Below are 16,542 nucleotides of genomic sequence, written 5' to 3'. Positions count from 1 at the left end.
CCTGCACCTATTGTCTATTGTCTATTGACCTTATGAGCAGAGGAATTAAGAACCAGAGGACAGGGGTTTAAAATGAGAGGGGAAATATTTGATAGGGACCTGAGGGACAACTACTTCACTCAGAGGATGGTAGGTATATGAAACAAGCTATCAGAGGAGGTACTATAAAAGCATTTAAAAAACTGTTGGACAAGTAGGATAGGAAATGTGTAGAGGGATATTGGCCAGACACGGGAAAAGGGGCTAGCTTAGGCGGGGCATTTTCATCAGCATCGATGAGTTGGGGTGAAGGGTCTGTTTCCATGCAGTATGCCTCTAACACCACAGGCCATGAGTTAAGAAAGTGTGAGATTGGGAAGGCCCTCAGCTGGTATGGTGGTGATGGAGTGATTAAGTTAATGGCCTTGTAACCCAGGGGCTGAGTGGACCAACATAGAGTCCTGAGTATGAATCCCACCATGGCATCTATGGAATTTAAATTCTATTAAAAAGGCACACTTAATCTTAACAATGATGGCCACAAAATAACTGGATTATTGCAATGTCTTTAGAACATAGAATATAGAACAGTACAGGACATGAATAGGCCCTTCGGCCCACAATATCTGTGCTGAACATAATGACAAGACCAACACTTATTTGCCTGCACGTGATCCCGATCCCTTCATCTCCTCCATAACCATATGCCTGTCCAAAATTCTCTTAAATGCTACTACAGTACATTCAGAAAGTATTCAGACCCCTTCACTTTTTCCACATTTTGCTACATTACAGCCTTATTTTAAAATGGATTAAAAAAAAATGTTTTATCATCAATCGACACACAATACCCCAAAATGAAAAAGCGAAAACAGGTGTTTAGAAATTTTTGCAAAGTAATTAAAAATAAACAACTGAAATATCACATTTACATAAGTATTCAGACCCTTTGCTACGACACTCAAAATTGAGCTTCTGTTCATCCCGTTTCCATTGAGATGTTTCTTGAGATGTTTCTACAACTTGATTGGAGTCCACCAGTGTTAAACTAAATTGATTGGACATGATTTGGAAAGGCACACACCTGTCTATATAAGGTCCCACAGCAGGCAGTGCATGTCAGAGCAAAGACCAAGCCATGAAGACGAAGGAATTGTCCGTGGACTTCCGAGACAGGATTACATCGAGACACAGATCTGGGGAAGGGTATAAAAGAATTTTTGCAGTATTGTAGGTCCCAAAGAGCACAGTGGCCTCTTAAATGGAAGAACTTTGGAACCACCAGGACTCTTCATAGAGCTGGCCGCCCGGCCAAACTGAGCAATCGGGGGAGAAGGGCCTTGGTCAGTGAGGTGACCAAGAACCCGATGGTCACTCTGACAGAGCTCCAGAGTTCCTCTGTGAAGATGGGAGAACCTTCCAGAAGGACAACTATATCTGCAGCACTCCACCAATCAGGCCTTTATGGTAGAGTGGCCAGACGGAAGCCACTCCTCAGTAAAAGGCACATGACAGCCTGCTTGGAGGGGCAGAGTTTAAAGGAGATATGTACAGCAGGTTGCTTTACACACCGTGGTGAATGCCTGGAATGTGCTGCACGGGGCTGGTGGTTGAGGCAGATATTATACAGTGCATTCCAAAAGTATTCAGACCCCTTCACTTTTTCCACATTTTGCTACGTTATAGCCTTATTTTAAAATGGATTAAATTCATTTTTTAAATTATCAATCTACACACAATATCCCATAATAAAAAAGTGAAATCAGGTGTTTAGAAGTTTTTGCAAAGTAACTAATAGTCATTGCAAAGTCATACCTGGTCTGAACTAAGTGGCTACTGTAAAGTAGTTGATTCTGAATTAACTCAGTACTCCTCTGTGTTCAGGGGAACGATAGGATACTGTGCAAATGATACCAACAACCTGAAATATAAATAAATAAAACTTTAAAAATAATTGGAGAGGAGATCTGACCTCTGGATGAGAAGGAATAGGATAACAAACCCAAAGGAGGATGGAGCAAAATACTTCAAATAAAACAAGGAGGATTACTTTATCAAAACATGAAGTGCTGGAGGAACTCAGTGGGTCAGGCAGCATCTCTGGACGGAATGGACATGTGATCAGTCTGGTTAAGGGTCTTCTGTCTATTCCCTCCACAGATGCTGTCTAGGCCTCTGAGTTCATCCAGCACTTTGTGCTTTGCTCAAGGTTATAACATCTGCAATTCCTTGCATCTCGAGGATTACTTTATTCTGTGATGCCAAAGGGAAGAAAGAAGAGCAGTGGTCGTTTTATGCGCTGCAGTTTGCATTAGATACTTGTTTGTAAATGAGCAAAGTATGCAGGGCATATGCTTTACAAGTGGAAAGGAATGGTTGGTTTTCGGGACAAAACCATGCATTAACATGGGAGAGGGGAGATAGCTGGGATAAGGAGGAGAGGGGGAGGGGGGAATGGGGAGTGGCGAGACATGAACCAGAGGATATCCAAAGGAATGGTGGATAGAAACATAGAAACATAACAAAATAGGTGCAGGAGTAGACCATTCGGCCCTCTGAGCCAGCACCGCCATTCAATATGATCATGGCTGATCATCCAAAATCAGTACCTCATTCCTGCTTTTTCCCCATATCCTTTGATTCCTTTAGCCCTAAGAGCTAAATCCAACTCTTTCTTGCAAACATCAAATGTTCAAAGGTCTGTTTATTGTCACGTGTACCAATTAAGGTACAGTGCAACTTGTATTACCATAAACCATACTAAAAAAAAAGCGACAAGACACACAACTACATAAAGGTTAACATAAACATCCACTACAGCGGATTCCCCACATTCCTCACTGTGATGGAAGGCAATAAAGTCTAAACTTCCTCTTTATTCTCCCACGATCGGGGCAGTCGAACCATCCGCAGTCGGGTCAATCGAAGCCCCCGCGTCGGGACGATCGAAGCTCCCGCGTCGGGGCGGTCAAAGCTCCTGCGGCTTGGAGTTCCAAGGTTGATCCCCGATAGGGATCGCCAGCTCCACAATGTTAAGTCCGCAGGCTCCCGCGGTTGGAGCTCCCGAAGTCGGTCTCCAGCAGAGGCCACCAGCTCCACAATGTTAGGCTGTATTGTGGACGGAGATACGATACGGAAAAAAATCGCATCTCTGGCGAGGTAAGAGATTTAAAAAAGTTTCCTCCAACCCCCCCCCCACATAAAACCAGCTAAAGAACACTAAAACATACATTTAACACGTACTAAAAAAACAACAAAGAAGGAAGGGATGGTACAGGCTGTTGGCGATGCGGCCATTTCGGGCGTCACCCGGGGTGAAAAATCCACCCAGGGTGAAAAATTCACATCCAGTGAATGATGAAGAACGAAGAGGTGGGGGGGGGGTGATGGATTTTGAAGGCTGGGGCACGTAGATGATTGATGCAGGCAGGCAGAAGAGAGAAAAAAAGAAAAAAAACAGCTGATGAAGCCAGGTGAGGGAGGGCAGCATGAAGGTGGAGGCAATTGCAAGTCGGTGATAAGTAGGAACAGAAAGGCTGGAATTTGATCAGTAAGGGATGTGATAATGGGAACCCTTAGGGCAGAGATGAATGAGAGATAGACCCAGAACCAGAACCAGATGGTGGAGGAATTGCAAAGTGGGTGGATGGAAACAGGAGGGGGATGGGGCTGTGAATGGGTGACAGGTACCAGAGGGAGGAGTTATGGGACGAAGATAAAAATGGGAGGACCGGGAGGGTGGAGAAGAGGGGGAGCGGAGAGACACACTGGAGGGGAAGGTTGTTAAAATTGGAAAATTCAATGTCCTTACCATTGAGTTGTAAATCCCCCAGGCAGGGTATGGTGTTTAGGAAAAAACACTGCAGATGCTGGTTTAAATTTAAACCAGGATATGGTGTTGTTTATTTCCCTTGCATTGATCCTCATGCGGGCAATGGAGAAGACAGAGAGAGTGGGCAGGTCAATGTAGGAATTGGAAGGGAAATGGAAACCGTTTGCAAATAGGGGCTTGGGTGGCCATTGCAGACAGAGGACAGTGCAATAGATGAGATTGGAGAAGGTGCATGTGAATCTAAGCCTCGCCTGAAAGGACTGTTTGGATCCTTGCATGATGTTGAGGGAGAAGGAGCAAGGGCAAGTGTTGCACCTCTTGTGGTTGCAGGGAGTTATGGAGGGAGTGGTCCCTGCAGAAGGTGGAAAGGGCAGAGGGGGAGAAGATGTGACTCTTGTGGGAGGACCCCATTCCAGTTGGTGGAAATGTTGAAGGAAGCGGATGCTTATGGGATGAAAGGTGAAGCTAAAGGGAACTCTGTTCTATCTGGGGGGTGGGTGGGTTGAGAGCAGAAGTCCTGGAAACAGGGGAACAATTCCAGGGTTCGAGAGCGTGCTTCCCAATAATTGCCAGCATTTGCAAGAGATGAGCTTGGAGAAGTGAAAAAGATATATTTATAAGCACTGTTTGAAAGCAGATTTTGATAATGGCTTTGATGTGGTGGACAGATATTTTGGATACAAGTTGTTCAATTTTTATGGATTTCAATAATGTTACCTTTTCTTTTCTCAGGCCTTGGAGGTGCTGTAGGCTACCTAGTGGGTGCTATAGAATGGATGGAGACTCCTGTAGGACGTACTTTAGGATCTGAATATCAAGTTATGTATGTTTTTGCAGTAGTTATTTTCATCGTATTTCTAACAATTCACCTATGCAGCATACCAGAAATTCCCCTTGGTCAAGAAGTAGATCACGCGGAATCATATTTGCTGGGAAGTAATGCCACTGGATATGGATCTATTGAGAATGATTCTCATGATCCATGTGCTGATACCACTTTGTCACCGGGGAAAGAAATGGAAAATGGTTCACTTATCACCTGCAATAAACCAGAGGATGATAAGGTAATGATGCTTCAATGTGACTTTTGTTTTAAAATTAAATATTACTTCTACTGCTCAGTGAGAAATAAAGTTTTAATGTAGGTTATTCAAGGCAAATTGTATTCTAAATTCAAACAAGGATATGTTGATAATCAGCATTTTATCTGCATAATAAAATTGTGCCAAACGATAGGCAAATCAGCCCAGTTCCATTTTCAACAATATATCATGGCTAGAATTGTAATTTTTTAAATATTATTTATTTTAGTTAGGAAATATACTAATCATTCTTTTAAATATCTAAATGCTTATTTTTTACTCTGAAGATGTTTTGAACTTTTGCAATTATTTCAACCCATTCAGGCAATAAACTTAGTAACAGAAAACCTATTCGGTTTATTATTTGTCATATGTACTGAGATACAGCTTAAAATTATATGAAGATTAAAGAAAGATTCATATAATTTTAAGAAATGATTTATCTTTTATTTAAGGTAGACACAAAATGCTGGAGTAACTCAGCGGGTCTGGCAGCATCTCAGGAGAGAAAGAATGGGTGACGTTTCAGGTCGAGACCCTTCTTCAGTCTAATGTCAGGGGAGGGGGCGGGACAAAGATAGGATGTAGTAGGAGACAGGAAGACAGTGGGAGAACTGGGAAGGGGAGGGGAAAGAGAGGGACAGAGGAGCTATCTGAAGTTGGAGAAGTCAATGTTCATACCGCTCGGGTATAAACTGCCCAAGCGAAATATGAGATGCTGTTCCTCCAATTTGCGCTGGGCCTCACTATGACAATGGAGGAGGCCCTATCTTTTATTTATCCGGCTTCTATCTTTATAACATATGAGTAATATTTCCTGAAAGTTAATTAAAGTGTGATGTTTTTGCGTTTTTATGTTTTGTTTTCAGGTACCAAGGCGAATGAACCTAAAGTCCTTGATTAAAACCCTGTTCAATCTGCCTCCTCAATACCGTTCCCTGTGTATTGGTCATCTCATAGGATGGACAGCATTTCTCTCCACCATGCTCTTCTTCACTGACTTCATGGGACAGGTAAAATTAAAATGTAAAATTGGCTGATATTAATTCTGAAAGCTGGATTTCTTTTGACACCCATTGACACCAGTTTCTTTAATAGGAACAGTAGGACTTCAGTAAGTACATGACCTCGAAGTTACTCCTCACGTTAACTTTTATTTGCTAATTTTTCACCCAATCATTTAATCTAAATATATCCTGTTGCAGAACTACAATGTCCTCATCACAACATCCCGTCCCTTCTCTCCAGAGATGCTGCCTGGCCTGCTGTTACTCCACCATTTTGTGGGTCTGAAGAAGGGACTCGACTCAAAACCATTCCTTCTCTCCAGAGATGCTTCATGTCCCACTGAGTTAATCCAGCATTTTGTGTCTATCCAGTTTAAACCAGCATCGGCAGTTCCTTCCTACACATACCATCCACCTATTTTTGTTTCATCGACTGGCTTAGAAACTTTACATTTTTTTCCCTCCTCCGGGTAATGAAGGTAAGCAGTAAACAGCTGAAGGCCAAGAATCGAGCAACAGGCCTCCTATGGTTACATCCCTCCAGCCTGGAAGGGATCCATTTATTACAATCTTTACTCTCTGTGTGATAACCAGTTTTCAATCCCTGTTAATACTTTGCCTCCAGTATTTTGGGCTCTTAAGTGGCACCTGGTCAAATGCCTTTTAGAAATCTACATGCATTACATCTACAGATTCCTCTTTATAAACTCTCCTTGTCACATCCTCAACAAATCCAAATACATTTTTCAGATTTGACTGACTGTTCTTGAAATTACATTCATTTTGAAAGAATGGTGGAAGTAGTAGTTACTGAAAACCAGCCTAGAATATACTTGAAGGTTGGAAAATTAGGGGTCTCTTGGGAAGGAGCAGGAGGACAAATTTGTTAGCAATTTTCCATCATAAGTACAGGCAAATCTGGCCAAATAATTATATAGGATCTATCTGCCACAGCACTTAAATGTAGATTCAGTGATCAGGAAATGCATTCCATCTGCATATATGCAAGTTTGTACTGTCTGCTCAGTTCAATCATATTGCTGGTTGTACACTGGAAACTACACGGTATATTTGTTGGGGCTTCAACTGTAGACTGTTATCATGTGTGGCTTGCATAGGTTAAAGCAAACTGGCACTTTTTAAAGAGAATGTGTGCATTGCTTGAAGTGAGTATTTTGCAGAATGAGGTTGAGTTGAGTTTAGTTTATTATCACGTGCGTGCTAACCACTTAGCGGAAAGACAATACATGATTACAATCGAGCCGTCCACAATGTACAAATACATGATAAAGTGAATAATATGATTAACGTTTAGTGCAAGGTAAAGTCCAGTAAAGTCCAATCAAAGATAGTCCGAGGATCTCCAATATGGTAGATAGTAGCTCCGGGCTACTCTCGAGATGTTGGTAGGATGGTTCAGTTGCCTAATAACAACCATCTGACCAAGCTTACCTAGAGATTGGAAAATGGTGAAATATGCAAAGATATGGGCTGCACAGATTTCAATATCACATTGCTGGCCTTGGTGGGGAAGTGATCACAGGAATGCTAATGAATAACATTAGCGATTTGGAGTAATTGTTAATATTTTGTTTAAAAAATATATATTTATAATAGTTTTTATGTGCTTCAGAATAGCGGCATTCCAAAACTCAGGTAAACCTTGACAAAGCCAGTGGCATCAACATTTATTCAGTTTTGTGATAGGGTTTGATTTGGGCCACCTAAGTATCTCACTGACATCAGACAAGAAGATGATGCCAGTGGAAATCTGATGCTGGACTCCAGGATGGTCTTGACCAGGCACAACTACCTCTTCAGATGTGGAATAACCAAGTGCATGATATTGATATCATTCATCAGAGCGCACAGGCAGTGTGGCCTGGACGACAAAACCTGGGTCATTTATTTCTGTAGATACCTAGAACAATGTGAATAACCATGGTAAGAAGAAAAACTAAAACATAGAACGTAGAACAGTACATCACAAGAACTGGCCCTTCAGTCCACAATCTCTCGTTTCTCTTATCCCTAACTAGTCTGAAGAAGGGTCTCAACCCGAAACGTCACCCATTCCCCTCCAGAGATGTTGCCTGTCCCGCTGAGTTACTCCAGCTTTTTGTGTCTATCTTCCTTTAAACATTGCCAGATGCGCTGTATTTCCTGCTGTCTCCATTAGGTGTCAGGTTTCAGCAACTGCACATGACTATTTGCATGTTTTCACTCTTTGTGACTTCCCTTACTGAGCAAATGGCTCTGCAAGGATAGAAATCATCAGGGCAAATCTGGCCTCATGTATTTAAAGGTATTCTCTCAGTCCTATCCATCTCTCTACTACCTTCTCTGCCACTTAAAACTATATGTTTTTTTTAACATTTTTCCAGTGCTGATGAGATCTTCCTCTTGAAAGATAAATTTACTTCCTCGCGACACTGCTTGACCTGCTGAGTGTTTCCACCATTTTTTGTTTTTAGTTTAAGGGTTTAAAGGTCAGTTTATTGTCACATATACCAATTAAGGTACTGTGAAACTCGAATTACCATACAGATATACTAAAAAAAAAGCAACAAGACACACAACTACATAAAAGTTAACATAAATATCCACCACAGCGGATTCCCCACATTCCTCACTGTGATGGAAGGCAATAAAGTCCAATCTTCCTTTTTATTCTCCCACGGTCAGGGCAGTCGAACCATCCGCAGTCGGGGCAATCAAAGCTCCCAAAGCCGGCGATTGAAGCTGCCGCGTCAGGGCGATCGAAGCTCCCACATCGGGGAGATCGAAGCTCCCACAGTCGGGGCAATCGAAGCTCCCACAGCCGGCGATTGAAGCTCCCGCATCAGGACGATTGAAGCCCCCGCATCGGGGCGATCGAAACCCCCAAATTGGGGTGATCGAAGCTCCCACATTGGGGTGATCGAAGCCCCCGCATTGGGGTGATCGAAGCCCCTCCATCAGGACGATCGGTTCCCGCGTCAGGCCGATTGAAGCTCCCGCGTCAGGCCGGTCGAAGCTCCCGAAGTCGGTCCCTGACCAGGGACCGCGAGCTCTGCGATGTTAAAGTCCGCCGGCTCCCGCGTTTGGAGCTCCGAGGTCAATCCCCGACAGGGATCGCAAGCTCCACGATGGTAAGTCCGCAGGCACCCATGGTTGGAGCTCCCAAAGTCGGTCTCCAGCAGAGGCTGCCAGCTCTAAGATGTTAGGCCGCAGTGCGGACGGAAATACGATACGGAAAAAAAATCGCATCTCCGTCAAGGTAAGAGATTTAAAAAAGTTTCCCCAACCCTCACCCTCCACCCCCCCCCCCACCCCCATAAAACATGTTAAAGAACACTAAAACGTACATTTAACACATACTAAAAAAAACAACAAAGAAGGAAGGGACAGACAGACTGTTGGCACAGCAACCATTGCTGGCGCCACCTGGTAATAGTTGGGAGATGAACTGATTGGTGGGAAAGGGGGAAGACACAGGAAGATTATATGAAAAATACTTCACATTCCTTCACTGTCCTTTACATGCATTACATGTTTGTAAAGTTTGTAAAGGTTGATTTGAAAACTAATAGAGAGAGAAATAAGGAAAAATAAGTTACACTGCAGTAAATCTTCTAAATGTAAATTTCTCTCTTACTGCTCATGGTAATCTTTTGCACTCTGACATATTCAAACATTAATTCTGATGGGATCTCGTAATCATAATTTAAACATTTAATGAATATATTTATTCTCTTGTTATTAAAAATGTTTCTATTTTACATATTACCTGTTGCATGGATAATATTTCTGTCCGACTGAAGTCAGTTCATGCTTTTACAATAACAATGTCCATTGATCTCTTTATTTAAACCTTTCAGATTGTGTATGGTGGTGATCCATATGCTGAACACAACACTCTCGCATACCTTATCTACGAGCGAGGTGTTGAAGTGGGATGTTGGGGCTTGTGCATTAATGCAATTTCCTCAGCAATATATTCATGTAAGTCTTAGAAATTGAATGCTTCAATATAAATTTTGCTTGCTAAGTGCCTCTATTTTTAATAATGTTAAGAACTTAGAGTCATGGAGTGGAAACAGGCCCTTCAACCCAACTTGCCCACACCGGCCAACATGTCCCAGCTGCACTAGTCCCACCTGCCTGCGTTTGATCCATAATCCCTCCAAACTTGTCCTATCCATGTACCTGTCTTAAACGTTGGGATAGTTTCTTAAACGTTGCCTCAACTACCTCCTCTGGCAGCTTGTTCAATACACCCACCACCCTTTGTTGAAAAAAGTTACCCCTCAGATTCCTATTAAATCCTTTCCCCTTCACCTTAAACCTACGTCCTCTGATCCTCGACTTCCCCTAGTCTGGGCAAGAGATTCTGTGCATCTACCCGATCTATTCCTCTCAGGAGTCTTTTCTCTCATTTGTAAACTCTAATTTAATACCAAGGTTAGAAGTATTAATAGACAATATTATTGTGATTATAAACATCGTCAAATCTGATGAACATTTGTGATATTGTGACCCCTGCATTCTTCTTTATTATCATTAATTGGTAACATTTTTTCAGCTGCTTAATAATTAGTTAGTCGATTCCATTTTTAATAGAGGCAAATCTACCATATTAAAAAAATATTGTGTCATATTAATTAGTTCATCTGATGGAATCTGCATCCCTCATATCTAAACTGCATTGTTTACATCATATTTTCTCTACTTCCATAATCCACCCATGAACATAGTTTTTTTTTCATGGCTACTATGTCTGTGACCATTGATAGACTCCGATGATCAGATAAGTGGTTGAAGAGATAATACTACAGCACTGTACCTTTGCTCAATTTCTGATAAAAAATATCTGTAAGCAGACAATAACTCAGACTTTTCTAGCACTTCATGCAAAAAAACCCAATCTAAGATTGATGGACAACAAAGATTTGCCATGGGCGAATGAGGTATGTCATCACCTTCAAGAACAGACTGAACAAAATAAGGACTGGTAATTGGATTTCACCCTGATTTGGCACTACCAAGCATCATTGTCATAAGGAATAGGAGTAGAGTTAGGCTATTCGGCCCATCAAGTCTACTCCGCCATTCAGTCATGGCTGATCTATCTCTCCCTCCTAACCCCAATTATGTGTCATAATAATGTCATATTGAATCTCCCTCAAAACAAATCTTGAAATTGGTATGGGATCTTAAAAGTCCAAGGCATTTAGACGAGAATTTAGAGACAGAGCATGGAAACAGGCCCCTTGGTCCACCATGTCCTTGCCGATCAGCGATAACCCCGTACACTAACACTATCCTCCACACCAGGGACAAATTATATATTTTTCCGAAGCCAATTAACCTACAAACCTGCAAACCTACAAATTTAAAACAGCATCAGAATAGCTTGCAGCAGGACTAAAGAGTGGCCAGCACACTACATAATGGGACCACACACCATTTACCAGTGCGACAGGCACTGTTGAGAATCAGTGGCAGAGGAACATCACCTCTAAAGGTTCACTCCCCTGGGCAGCCTGACATTAGCACTGGTTACCGTGCAGGAGAGAGAGGCTGCAGTGGAAAGGAAAATCTTACTCAATGCCCTTCATCGCCTCTATTTGGGAAAACCAGGGAAGGATGAGGAGAGGCCGCCCACATGTGGACAGGATGCTCATTAATACAGTGTCTCTGACTGACAGAGGAGTTCCTGCACACAGAGGAGTTCCTGCACACAGAGGAGTTCACTTTAAGCTCAGCTCCTATTTTCAATGTGCAGGTATGCTTACTAACATGCTTACTAACAATGTTTCATTATGATTACTGCATTCTCTTTGATTTGATCACCAGTAAATTAATTTTAATTTAAAAAAAATTATTTAAAAAAAAATTATTAACTTTATTGTCATTCGGCACAAGTACCGAACGAAATTACAGCAGTCACAAAACACAACAAAAAAAAGAAAAAAAGTACACAGGACACACGACCCCAAGACAAACATCCATCACAGTGAGTCCAAACACCCCCTCACTGTGATGGAAGGCAACAAAACTTCCACTCTCTTCCCCCTTCATTGCCTTCATTGCTGTCTGTGCACAAGCAATGCCATAATGGTGTATCTGGTGCATTGACAACAATCCTCAGATTTGTTTTTGCGGAATATTAGGATTAGCAGAGAGAGGGAAGGCTGGGCAGAGGAGGAGAGGACGGAGAAGGAGAATGGTGATTGTGATGAAGGGCACGATGCATATGAAATAGATCACATCTACTCTGGCTGTTATGCACTCTTTGTTGCGATCAACAGTTCTGACACACTGAACCTACTGGATCCGTCGACAGCAGGCATGGAGGCATAGATGGAGGCCAGGCAACATCTTGTGGCTTCTGGTCTCTGTCACAAGGGAAGTTCTTCATACTGTAAAGGAACATGGATATGCCACCAGGGAGTAGCTTGATGTCCTTACTGAGCAACAAAAAGCTGTGCGTAAACAAAATGCTGCTCACATCAGACAGCAGTTTGCAATTCTACAGAAGCAAACCGATGCTGTGCCTGAGCAGCTTGTTGCTCTACAAAGACAGAGATGTTGTATTCAGGGGATTACATAAGCAGAGAGGTACCAAATGTGAGCAGATTGCAGGAGCAGATTGATGGCATGTAGGCTCTCTTGTGCAGAAGCAATGATGTCCCATCCGGCACTCTCACCATGGCCTCTTGGACTTCTTATGTTAAAGCCAGCTATGCCAGAAAGCTCGTGCGGGAGCAGACAAACTGTGTAGGAATGGAACTGCAGATAATAATAATAATAATAATGCATTACATTTATATAGCACTTTTCAAACACTCAAAGACACTTTACAGGGATTTCTAGAACATAGAGAAGTGAATAAATAGATAAATAAGTAAACGAACAGAGAAAGGAGACAGAAGGTGAGATGACCTTCAGTGGTTGAAGGCAGTGCTGAAGAGGTGAGACTTCAGTGATGTTTTGAATGTGGTGAGTGAGGAGGAGTCTCTGACGGTTTGGGGTAGTGAGTTCCATAGGGTGGGAGCAGCGATGGAGAAAGCCCTGTCCCCCCAGGATCTGAGTTTGGTCCGGATGGGGGGGGGACAGGAGATTGGCAGCAGCAGAGCGGAGGGTGCAGGTGGGAGTGTGCCTGTGGAGGAGGTCAGTCAGGTAGGATGGGGCCAGGTTATGGAGGGCTTTGTAGGTCGTGAGGAGGATTTTGTACTGGATTCTCTGGGGGATGGGGAGCCAGTGGAGTTTGTAAAGGACGGGGGTGATATGGTCACGGATCGGGGAGTGGGTGAGTAGACGGGCAGCGGAGTTTTGAATGTATTGAAGTTTACTGATGATTTTTGAGGGTGAGCCATAGAGGAGGCTGTTGCAGTAGTCCAGACGGGAGGTGATGAAGGCGTGGATGAGGGTTTCTGCAGCTGTGAAGGAGAGGGATGGACGGAGACGGGCAATGTTTTTGAGGTGGAAGAAGGCTGTCTTTGTGATCACATTGAATGGTGGTGCTGGCTTGAAGGGCCAAATGGCCTACCCCTGCGCCTATTGTCTTTTGTCTGCTGTCTATTGTCTATTGATATGGGGAATAAAGCAGGAATGAATGCTGATTTTAGATGATCAGCCATGATCATATTGAATGGCGGTGCTGGTTTGAAGAGCCAAATGGCCTACTCGTACATCTATTTTTTCCATGTATCTATGACTTTTTGGGTCGAGACCCTTCTGACCTGACCGGCTGAGTTACTCCAGCATTTTGTGTCCATCCCAGATTGCTCATTCAGTTCACCTTAGCCAGCTCATATGTGCAAGGGCTTCTCATGGGTCACCAGGGATATTGATGCAGACTCAAAGAGAAAAGATGCATCCAGAATGCTGCCATGGAGCTGATACTGCAACCTAGTGTTGGGACATCGATATAACACTCTCTCTAAGAAATGGTGACAGGAGTTGCCACATTGGAGGAGTTGCCTAAATCCTGTTCACGGCAACATTATTCAAGCCCAATTTCCTGCCCTTCCCCATAACTTTGATTCCCACACTGATTTAAAATTCAATTTTTCTCAGCCTCAAATATAGAAGATAGGACAGTACTTAATAGGAACAGGCCCTTCGGGAGCTTAAACAAAGTGCATATAAAAAAGTGCAAGAGCCATGATGAAGTAGGTTGGGAGATCAGGATTACAACCTTATGAGAGTATTATTCAATAGTCTGATAGCAATGGAAAATGTTCTCTTCCTCAATGTGTTGGTACATGCTTTCAAGCTTTTGTATTAAATGCCTGATGGGAGAAGGGAGAAGAGGGAATATCCAAAGTGTCCTTTAGCTCTTTGACTATGTTGGCTGTTTTCCTAAGACAGCTTCAAGTGTGGATGGTGTCAGTGGGAAGGGGGAGACTAGTTTATCTGACGGACTCGACTGCATCCACAACTTTCTTCAATTTCATGCGGTCTTGAGTAGAGCTGTTGCCAAGCCAAGTTTTGATGTATCCCAAGGGGATGCTTTCTGTGATGCATCTATAGAAATTGGTAAGAGTCATTGGAGGCATACTGAACTTCCTTTGTCTTCTGTGGAAATAGAGGCATCAGTGTGCTTTCGTGGCCATAGCGTCAATGAGGTCAATTCCATAACTCTCACTGTCTTACCTTTATCATAGATGTCCTGTCACTTTACACTTCCAATCCCATCAGGAAGATCGCACGCACCTTCGTTTCTCCCTAGACAAGCCCAAATCAGTTACCCTATATTAGGAGTCTCCTCAACCTGATAGACAATAGACAATAGGTGCAGGAGTAGGCCATTCGGCCCTTCGAATCAGCACCGCCATTCAATGTGATCATGGCTGATCATTCTCAATCAGTGCCCCGTTCCTGCTTTCTCCCCATACCCCTGACTCCGCTATCCTTAAGAGCTCTATCTAGCTCTCTCTTGAATGTATTCAGAGAATTGGTCTCCACTGCCTTCTGAGGCAGAGAATTAATAGGTGGCGTTTCGGGTCAAGTTCCTGTATCAGACACTGATTCCCTATTCCTTTTCTCCAGAGATGCTGCCTGACCCGCTGAGTTACTCCAGCATTTTGTGTCTATCTTCGATGTAAACCAGCATCTGCAGTTCCTTCTGACACTTTTGTTGGCTATGTTGTGCAGTCTTTGTTCCAAACGTACCCTGCCATCACTTTCTAATTCTTTCTCCACTACATCAAAGTGCATTGGGGTTAGTTCTTGCACCCATGCAAAAACTTGTTGATTGCATCAACTTTACTACGAACTTCCACCTTGCCATCAAATTCACTTGCAGTGTCTCTGACTCCTCTTTCTACTTTTTGATCTTTGCTTTCATCATGGGGCACAGACTGTCCACTGACATCCACTAGAAACCCACTGACTCCCACAGCTACCTTGAGTACATCTCCCTGTTTCTTGCAGGGATACCATCCCTTTCGTGTAGTTTCTCTGTTTTCACTGCATTTGCTTGCAAAATGAGGCTTTCTAATCTCGGACATCTGAGATGTCCTCTTTCTTCAGAAAATGTGGTTAACCTCCCCCCTGCAGTTGTGATGGAGCTTCACCCAAATCTCCTCTGTTTCCCGTAGTCCCCCCCCCCCATCTAGACAGAACAGGAATAGAGTTCCCTTGGTCCTTACATTTCACCCCATTAGATCCAACACATAATCCTCTGATATTTCCTCAACCCTTAATGTGATCGACCATGCCACATCTTAAAGATAGTGGAGTCAGGGGGTATGGGGAGAAGGTAGGAACAGGGTACTCATTGTGAATGATCAGCCATGATCACATTGAATGCAGGTGCTGGCTCAAAGGGCCGAATGGCCTACTCCTGCACCTATTATCTATTATCTATTGTTATCTTCCCTTCTCCACCTCTTTCCACTTTCTGCCTAGATGTCTCAATTCCCTCATGCTTCCCTTCCCCAGCCACTTTCCCCTGCAACTGGAAAATGTGCAAAACCTGTTCCTATACACTTCCATTCAGAGACCCCATTTTCCTTTCCACGTGCGACGGAGATTTACTTGCACCTCCTCCAACCTCATCTTTTTCATTCGGTTCCCTCCTCTACATCGGTGAGACTATTTAGCCAAAAACTTGCACTCTATCCGCCAGGATCTGCTTGGGCTTCCGGTTGGTAACCATTTTAATTTCCTTTCCCATGCTTATAGCAATCATTCTCTTCTTGGATTCCTCCACTGCCAGAGTGAGGTGACAAGAAAACTAGAAGAGTCGCACCTCATTCCGTTTGGGTATCTTACAACCCAACTGCATGAACATTGAATTCTCCAAGATCAGGCAGCTATGAAACATGGCCTCCCTCCCCCCCCCCCCCCCCCCCCCATATTATCACCCATTTCCCACACCCTCTTGGTGAAATGCAAAGTTGCCATTTGTATTATGTGGTATTTGATTTGGTTTAGCTTGGCAATAATGGAGCTTTGGAAAAATGCATCTGCAGGAAAGAAAGGCACTTACACTGCCACTTTAAAGTGTTTTCAAATTATGGATGTTTTAATGGTTTAATGTATTTAAAGAATTTATGGATTATTCCCTGCTGCTTCAGTATTTATAGATAAAGAAACACTGTACACGAATCACACATTCATCAAGCTAAAATAGCCTCTCAAATTAAGT

The 16,542-nt window shown here is 43.1% G+C and overlaps 1 protein-coding gene across 1 annotated transcript in view; it reads left to right on the top strand.

Moving 5' to 3' along the window:
* slc45a2 (solute carrier family 45 member 2) overlaps window positions 1-16,542 on the top strand; it is a 50,046-nt gene that overhangs the window by 11,964 nt on the left and 21,540 nt on the right. The window contains exons 3-5 of the mRNA XM_078396105.1: window positions 4,544-4,875; window positions 5,763-5,906; window positions 9,761-9,884. Coding sequence (XP_078252231.1) covers window positions 4,544-4,875; window positions 5,763-5,906; window positions 9,761-9,884 — 600 coding nt within the window. The remainder of the gene's footprint in view (window positions 1-4,543; window positions 4,876-5,762; window positions 5,907-9,760; window positions 9,885-16,542) is intronic.

Source organism: Rhinoraja longicauda, chromosome 1 (genome assembly GCF_053455715.1).
Source record: "Rhinoraja longicauda isolate Sanriku21f chromosome 1, sRhiLon1.1, whole genome shotgun sequence".
Classification (NCBI taxonomy): Eukaryota; Metazoa; Chordata; class Chondrichthyes; order Rajiformes; family Arhynchobatidae; genus Rhinoraja; species Rhinoraja longicauda.
The sequence above is the reverse complement of the archived record's forward strand: the minus strand, read 5'-3'. Positions and strand labels throughout refer to the sequence as shown.